At 33.1% G+C, this 8,843-nt stretch overlaps 1 protein-coding gene across 1 annotated transcript; it reads left to right on the top strand.

The window, feature by feature from the left end:
* Window positions 1–737: 737 nt before the first annotated feature.
* LOC105250092 (serine/threonine-protein phosphatase 6 catalytic subunit) lies at window positions 738–5,070 on the top strand. Its single transcript, XM_011256007.2, has 7 exons — window positions 738–919; window positions 1,072–1,167; window positions 1,399–1,606; window positions 1,688–1,767; window positions 1,847–1,952; window positions 2,101–2,262; window positions 2,375–5,070. Exons 1-7 carry the CDS (start codon window positions 851–853, stop codon window positions 2,563–2,565), a joined length of 912 nt encoding a protein of 303 aa, XP_011254309.1. The 5' UTR covers window positions 738–850; the 3' UTR covers window positions 2,566–5,070.
* The last annotated feature ends 3,773 nt before the right edge of the window (window positions 5,071–8,843 follow it).

Genomic DNA, 8,843 nt, shown 5'->3' with positions numbered 1-8,843 from the left:
ATAACAGAAGGTATTTTCTAGATTAAAAGACGTTTTAAGGTTAGAATAACATTCCATTTTCCGTAAAAATCATTTCATAGGAAATGAGGCTATCGAAAAATCGAAACGGCGAGATGATTTTGATTGATCCCTCACTCCGTTTTCGAAATTTCGACTATCACGGGATACTTTAATTTATATTATTTATCAAAGACAAAATTTAAAAAAAGGATTTAAAAAGAGGATAACATATATGTTATCGTCTGATAATATTCGTGAACATTGGCTTTGTAGTTTCATATTTTTAATGCCCGGCAGAGGGTGTACGCCCGGCTCTACAATAGATAATTTAAGCCCTAAGCCTTAAGAAATTGACCAATCACAGTCGAGTATCCCTTCATACTCGACTGTGATTGGTCAATTTCTTAAAGGCCATTCTAAAATGGCCATAGCATAAGGTTGTAAGACGTAAGACTCAAGAAATTGACCAATCACAGTCGAGTATTCTCTTAATACTTGATCAATTTTGGTCAATTTCTTGAATCTTACGCCTTACAATCTTATGCTACGGCCATTGTAGAATAGCTTTAAGGCTTAGGTCTTAAATTGTCTATTGTAGACCCGGCCTATCGCTTTCAGAGATCGCCTAAAAGCGGGCCATGACACCTCTCAGTCCTCTCTAGAACAGACCTTCAAGCGCGTTCTCATGTGGAGGCGAGCTTCGATGCGTATCCGCTCGATTTTTTTAACCGTCGAGCGCCTCCACCATCTCCCTGTGTACGAGTTCCTGTAACATTGGGCGCGTACAGACGACGTATGTATATAGCTCTATGGGGGCGCGATCAGTATTTTCTTACAGTGCGAATCCAAAATGTCAGACATCGATAAATGGATAGAGATCGCGAAAGAATGCAAATACCTGCCCGAGTATGACCTCAAGGTAAAGCAACACGTGCGCACTGGCCGATACGTTTCCCCGTGCGATTTAATTTTGATCCCGCGACTAGGTTACTCGCCCCTGCCTCGTCCGTGTGTTTGCCCTATCTCTCCTCAATGTGACGTTCATGTCAATTTTTACAATTTTGCCGACAGAAACTCTGTGACATGGTATGTGATCTGTTGCTGGAGGAGTCCAACATCCAGCCCGTATCCACCCCGGTGACGGTTTGCGGCGATATCCACGGCCAGGTAAGTGGATGTGCGGCCTAACCTAAGCTAGGAGTATTTATAGCAATGTATAGAATTGATTGATTTTTAAGTCCTAAAGGATTCCATGGAATTTCAACGTATTCAGTATCGTTATTCTCTTTCGTTTCTCGTATAATATGTCTCTCGGCTTTGGAATTCTCTACAGTAATGTACATAGTCATGGTTCAATTATACATCTTGGGACGCTCACATGATCATTTATTGTTGCAGTTTTACGATTTAGAGGAATTGTTTCGCAACGGTGGCCCTGTACCAGATACGAATTATATATTCCTGGGTGATTTTGTCGATCGAGGCTACTACAGTTTAGAAACATTCACTCGGTTGCTTACACTTAAAGCTAAATGGTCCGATAGGATAACGCTACTTCGTGGTAATCACGAATCTAGACAAATCACGCACGTTTATGGATTTTACGGTAAGTAATTTTTTTATCACTTTATGCTCAGTTATACTGTTTACAAGAGTTTTATTGTTTTTTTTTTATCATTGGTTATAGATGAATGCCAAAACAAATATGGTAATGCTAATGCGTGGAAGTACTGTTGTAGGGTATTTGACTTGCTCACAGTTGCTGCCGTAAGTATGAAAGATTTTTTTCCAAAATTTTACAATATTTTCTATATTTACATTACTTGAATAAAATGTCTTGTTTCAGTTAATCGATGAACAGGTTCTTTGTGTACATGGTGGATTATCACCGGCGATTAGAACACTAGATCAAATTAGAACGATTGAAAGGAATCAAGAGATTCCACACAAAGGTATATATAATGAAAACTAAAATATATTATTTATATAAAATGATATTTGACATTTTACATTATCTAAATATTACATAACAGACATATTATTTTCATAAAACACATTGTAAAACGATATTGACTTTTTTATTCAATTACTGCATTATAGGTGCTTTCTGTGATTTGGTCTGGTCTGATCCAGAGGATGTAGAAACATGGACAGTAAGCCCGCGTGGTGCAGGTTGGTTATTTGGCAGTAAAGTGACTTACATGTTTATGGAAGTAAATGATCTTAAACTCATCTGTAGGGCACATCAATTAGTTCAAGAAGGTATATTATTTTTATTCATAAATATTACAATGATATTTAATATGTTAATTTTTATCGTATTTTCTTTGGACGAAAAATATACATGGATAATATGTACTTCTTATCTTGGCAGGTTATAGGTACATGTTTAATGACAAACTTGTCACAGTATGGTCAGCCCCAAATTATTGTTACCGATGTGGTAATGTAGCTAGTATCATGCAGTTCACAACAGTGGATCAGAGAACACCCGTGCTGTTCCAGGCAGTGCCTGATTCCGAGAGAGTAATCCCACCTTTAACGCCCACACCATACTTTTTGTGATCTAACTTAGTGGCTCATTTGTACGAATGCAGGAGAGAAGTGTCTGTGTCTAGACTGTACGGAATCACATGACTATATTGATCAGACCCAGGCTGGTACCATGACGGAACGATAAAATATATCACAAGCCGATTATACATATTACTCTAGAATTTTGATTCCCTTAAAAAAAAAAAAAAAAAAAGAAAAAGAAAAAATTATTTGATGCGTTTTACGATTGAAATACGAAATATTTAGGGACTGAATTGTCATGTGATTGCTCTTGTTCAGGGAATGTTCTTTAGATTTTTTAAGAACTTTATCAGGTTTTACATGTTATAAAGCTAACTTTTATATATATACATAGTATCTGCCATTGCATCAGCCTGATTTTTGTAGTTCGAGAAAAAAAGAAACAATATTTTGCACCAGAGCAAATGTGAACATTCTGTGGTCTAGACGCTTTTGCTGTCTACTGTGTACATCCAATAGAGCATTCATATCTCAGAGCAGCATCCTGGACTTTGATGTTCAAAAGACTAAGAGCTTTCAAATAATTTATGAACGCGAATAACAAAAATAGTTCAGTGCTGTGTGCAAATGATTAAATAAAAAAAGAAAAAAAGGAAATATACCACATTTAAACATTCCGGCAAAGTACACTCTCTGAGTACAGTGAATGCTTCTTTGATTGCAATCGTGCGTAGAATTCAGGTTTATTAAAGCGTGAGCATATATAGTACTGTTAAGGTCTTCCTGAACATGTAAATGATATGTTTCTGATTTAGGTACTGTGTGTGCTGCGTGCAGTTTTTTTCTTCTAGACGCGCAATCAGTGTTCTTAGTAGCAGAATCGTAAATTCGGCTCTTTCGCCGAGGTACAAATAGCGTGTAGCGATAGAGCCAAAGTTTCCTGCCTAGGTAAGGAAATCTGAATCGTTATACATCTAGAAGTTTTTCTTATTATTTTTATGCACCTGACATTTTTATGTCTAATTTTAAGAAATTCTGAGCTCAATATTACCGTAAAGTATCTCGAGATACGTATTGTTATTTTTTTTTCCAAAAAGTATTCACCGTTTGTTCTCGTCGCATTTCTCCCTATCTCTCTCTCTATATATATATGTACAAAGCAATATTTTCAAATACTATTGTATTCTCCGAAATCTGTACAGTTTCCAATAATGTATGCCAAATCGCTGTCGTACTAAATAATCGTAATTAGCTAATTGTCATAAGTTCATTAATGTAGGGAGCAACTTTAAAAGGAAAAAAAAACCGAAACCCTTGCAATGTGCCTCTAAATTAATAAGCGTTTGTGTAATATAATAATACGATATTGATATGACATAATTAATGGATGCACCGGCCATTGCGTATCATAAGCCTGAATTCTGACCATCGATTTTTGCTAGCTCACGATAATTCCTAATCGATCACAGACCCGACAAATACGGCATTGGCATTGTGGCACTGGCTGTCAAGTTGAGACTACTCTATTTTGAATTTTGTGATATAGATCGAAGGAGGCGCGTGCAATGGTCATGTCGATGTTTATAACGACTCTCCTTGTCAGACCATGTGGTTTTGTGAAGACCCGTTATTTTAAGAAATATAATAAACTTTTGAACAGTGCCTTCAGAACTATAACATGACGGTCTACTAGAAGTATAAATGCTTTCTTACTGACAGATAATCATAGACGAACTAACATAAGGACGAAGAGTCATGCAAATACCAGAGCTTAACAAGAACGTGTACGAAATCTCTTTTTATCATTCCTCTTTTAATGTCTTATTTCGCAAGCTTTCTGCTTATTATATTTGGAGTAAATGTTTTCTTTTTTCGTGAAACTTTTCTACGATGTTTACGTTTTACAAATTTTACTATACCCCTACTCCCTTTTTAGGTCTTATATTTTACATTACGCGCGCAAGATATTATCTATTTGTTTACTACATTTATTGCAACGTACAATTACGCTTAATTTTACATAATATATTACACATCAGATAAAGAGCATATCCCCGAGAGAACGAAACGAGACACGGAGCTTGCGTTACAAACTCGACTCGCTACACTTGCAGCCTCCGAGTCGTGAAATGGAGTCGCAACGATGGGAACATCCTATGTGCGATACGGATATCATAGAAATCCTGAAAAGTATTAGCCTCTGTATCAATTATCGGGGTGTTCGCGACGTTTCTTCTTCCAAAATGCCTCTGTCTGTGATCGCTTTAATCTTATCGAAGTGTCCAAGCGCTTGCGACGACTCGATCAACGATGACTACCAATCGGCAAACTCGCGAGAGAGAACAAATAAAGACAATTTGCAAAATAAATAAAATAACGAAGACTAATTTAGCTTAATGTGCTCCGTGCGGGAGCTTGAACACTGCGCATAATCCTTAAAGATCTCACAGGTAGACATCATTTTAAAACGATTATCATGTACCTTGAAAGTATAGACTTTGTTATGTTAATGTAATGAAGAACGTCTGTAATAAAAACGCGTGAAAAATCGCATTTGATTGTTTATCAATAATATTCCTGATATGTATATGTAAGTAATTGCAATCAAAAAACAAATACAAATCACTATAAATAAAATGAGGAGAAATATGCAGGAGAATAGGTATGAGATTTATGATTAAACGGCGGACGAGTTTTTTTTTATTAATCTTTAATCAGTTTATATATATATTTACTCGTAATAATATTATTTTCATCATATATATATATATAATAATTCTATTTACTTCTTACTATATTTATATATATATATATATATTTATATATAATAATATAGCGTATTTATGTTCATTATGTATAATATATTATCTACATTTATAATCCCTATGAAAGGCATCTCCAAACAGACTTCAGATTTACTTCTCTCTCTTTTTTTCTTCTTTAAATATCTTATTTATTCATAAAAATACAGGGGGGTTCGCACGCGCCATTCGTGAAATTTGGCCTGTTTCGCCTGAAACCAAAAACCCTCGATCAAATTGGTCGAATTACGTCACATGCTTTTTCATTCTAATGAAATAATATTTTTTTTTGTCTTTACATGCGCTTCTATCGATCCAATAATGATTTTTATCAATCTAATGAGTTGTATTGCTGCTTACGTGTAATTCATATTAGATTCTATGTACGAGAACTTTGTAATAATTTTATAATGGAATTTGAATAGAGCAAGAAATGCACAAAAGAATGCAAGAAATGAGTTTATTGTTGATTACACGCAAAGAATTTTCTGATATATCGAGGAAAGTGATAAAATGATAAATGGTAATTTGTCTTAAAAAGAAATCGTGTAGAATTTGATTAAAATCTTAAGTCCATCAAATAACACGATTTTAAAATCGTGCATCAAAATCTACAATCTTTGTCAGTCTTATGATTACTCGTGTACTCCGCGTATTTACCATTAAATCTATGTACAAAATATTGAAAAATACTTGATCTAGAAAATTGTATGAAACTTTTCGTTCATCGAAAGTAGAAAGGGGAAGGGGCGACATATTATATTACAATTTTTATCAAATAATGCATAATAACAGCATAATTGACCTTTATCAATGTGCTTCTTGCTGCGCGGTAGAAAAAGGGCTCACGATAAAAAGCACATTAGATATATAGTATCTCGGCAGCCATATTCGCGCCATATCGAGGAAATTTATCATAAAATTGTCACAAGACGTTTTCGACATCACAAAAGGGCGACATTCGGTTTCCGACGAAACGGCGATTCACGCAATGGTGCCGAAATCTCAATTACAAAAAGAATATAATCGAAGATAAACGAGATAATAAAAAACATACTTCTTCTCTAAACGTAGGTAGAAATTGGTAACTTTTGACTCACTCATTGAAAAAGTATCTTTTTCTCTCTCTCTCTAGCCAATCCGGCTTTTTTTTGCTTCTCTTCTCGACCGTCGTTTCTGGGTTAAACGTTTGCATTTCTTCTCGTGTCTCTTTCGATATAATTGCAACAAGGGACACGCGCCGATCATCTCGATTAAGAAGAAGTGAAAGTGATTTTCATATGCATTTCTCATATAAAAATAAAAAAGAGCAAAAATGTCATGCTAATATATAAACGTAATTCGATTAAAATAAAATGTAATCTAATTGTAATAAGTTCAGTGCCGACTAATTAATTAAATGCAACACGATATTAAAATTACGTAGTATCATGACTTTTTCTCTAATGCGATATATATTAAATAATACATCTCGAATAACACTTCTAAAGTGATATATCTTAAAATAATGATATGGTATTGTTACAGTATTATATATTTGCAATCGAAATAAATAAAAAAAAAATAATATTTTAAGTGTAAAATAAAAATCTCGAAATATTACTTTTAAAAATATTCTGTTACATAGAAATATATATTCGATTTCTCTCCTGCATATAAAAATTATAAAATTTTATTAAACTTTATTCAGAGATTTCTGGTATAGATGTTAAAACAATGAAGCTTGTATAAAATTACATTTTTCAAACGTTGAGCAAATATTCTCATTTTTAAAGAGACAATTATCGTTTCAAACGTACCTGGGCATATTCAATATTGACAATAAATGCGAGAAATAATAGAATAGAAAAAAATGCGAAAAAATTTCATTCACTTCCTCGTAATTTGACAAAACGAAGCGGCGGCACCGCTTGCAGTCTTCACGAGCACGAGTATATAACACGGAATTATACAAAGACAGGACTAGTACTTTCAACATAGTTATTATTAAACTTTTCGTACAATATGTACACAAAGTTGAACCCACAAACGAGAGGAGCGTACTGGTTTTTGCGTTTTTTTTTTCATTTTTTTCGTTTTCGTTAGATTTTCCTATCATTCTTTTGCTCGATAGACTCTCACTCGCACTTAAATATTAAAGGGTTGGGCATGATAATACTCTTTGTAGTATAATGCCCTAAGTCTTGCTGATCCAACGCTTTTGCTCTCCCGTAAGCAGTTGCTGTATTCCCAGACATCGATGCACGTTTTTTCATAAAATATTTGAACGAATATATACAAACATACACACTCATGCGTACATACACTGATTATCGCTCTTTTTGCTTTCCGAATCTTTGATTAATTTGATTTTTTTCGAAGAAATAGCTTTTTTGGATCCAATTTTGTAATTTTTATTTTTTTGCGCTTACAACTATTTAATCTTCAAAATTATATTTTCCTTCAAATCTAAATTTTCATAATTAAAATATTTTTATTAAAGATTAAGTAAATTTTTTTAAATTTAAGCAAATGTTATTTGGGATTGTCTAAAGAATAAGCTTATTTTCATCTCTTTTTTCCTTTCAAAAATTTAATTTACTAAATTCTCTTGATATTCTCATGATGTTCGCTAAAAATATTACATAATAACTGAATTATTGAAAAATTACTGGAAATAAAGAGATTTTGCATTGTTCAAGAATAAATAGAGAAAAGAGCAGTGGCAGTAAACCCGTAAGTTAAACCCTGTGATACAGTATGTATACGCACAACACACGCACACATATATAATTGGTGTTTTTTCGAGACTTTTTTTCGACAATTGCTAACATATAATGTTGTATAATTGACAATAAATAAAACATTACAAATTTCTTGGCAAGAAGTACGCAACAATTTTACGACTAATGATAATAAGAAAGGAGAAAAATCGAGAAAAAGATGGAAAAGAAGATGAAAAAGAAAGTATCATTTGCACATATATCCTAATGATTATATTGCACAATACTGATTTAACGGAAGATAGCGAAAAAAAATATTAATTAAAAATTAAATCATGGATTGCGTTATCGGTATTTGTCAATATCTTTGACAAATATCATTGAAAATTATCAATAAGTATCAAATTAAGTCTCATTTCAATATTAATGTTCCATGCAACATTTTTCAATAATAAGGATACTGACAAATGTCGTTAACATATACACACGAGAATATTACGTTAATCTCTTCACTCTGTACTTTTTCACTTTTTACACACATAATATATACATATAAAAATTGCTTTCTTCTCTCTTTCTTTCTCCAAAATATGACTGTATATGCATTTTCTGTAAAATGCAGAAAACAAGCTAAAAACAGATTTATTTTGTTTAATTGTTAGAAAATATAAAATCTAGGTGAAATCAAAGGAATATTTTTGAAGAAAAATAAAATATTAACTGGAACCACAGTGATATTCACCCAGTTTGATAATTCCTAATTTTTTTCATCCAATTAAAACTATCCGATACAATAATTAAAATTAGATACATATTCTGTCCA

This window comes from Camponotus floridanus, unplaced genomic scaffold, assembly GCF_003227725.1.
Source record: "Camponotus floridanus strain SB8 unplaced genomic scaffold, Cflo_v7.5 scaffold17, whole genome shotgun sequence".
NCBI classification, from domain to species: Eukaryota; Metazoa; Arthropoda; class Insecta; order Hymenoptera; family Formicidae; genus Camponotus; species Camponotus floridanus.
This window is presented reverse-complemented; position numbering and strand designations above follow the sequence as displayed.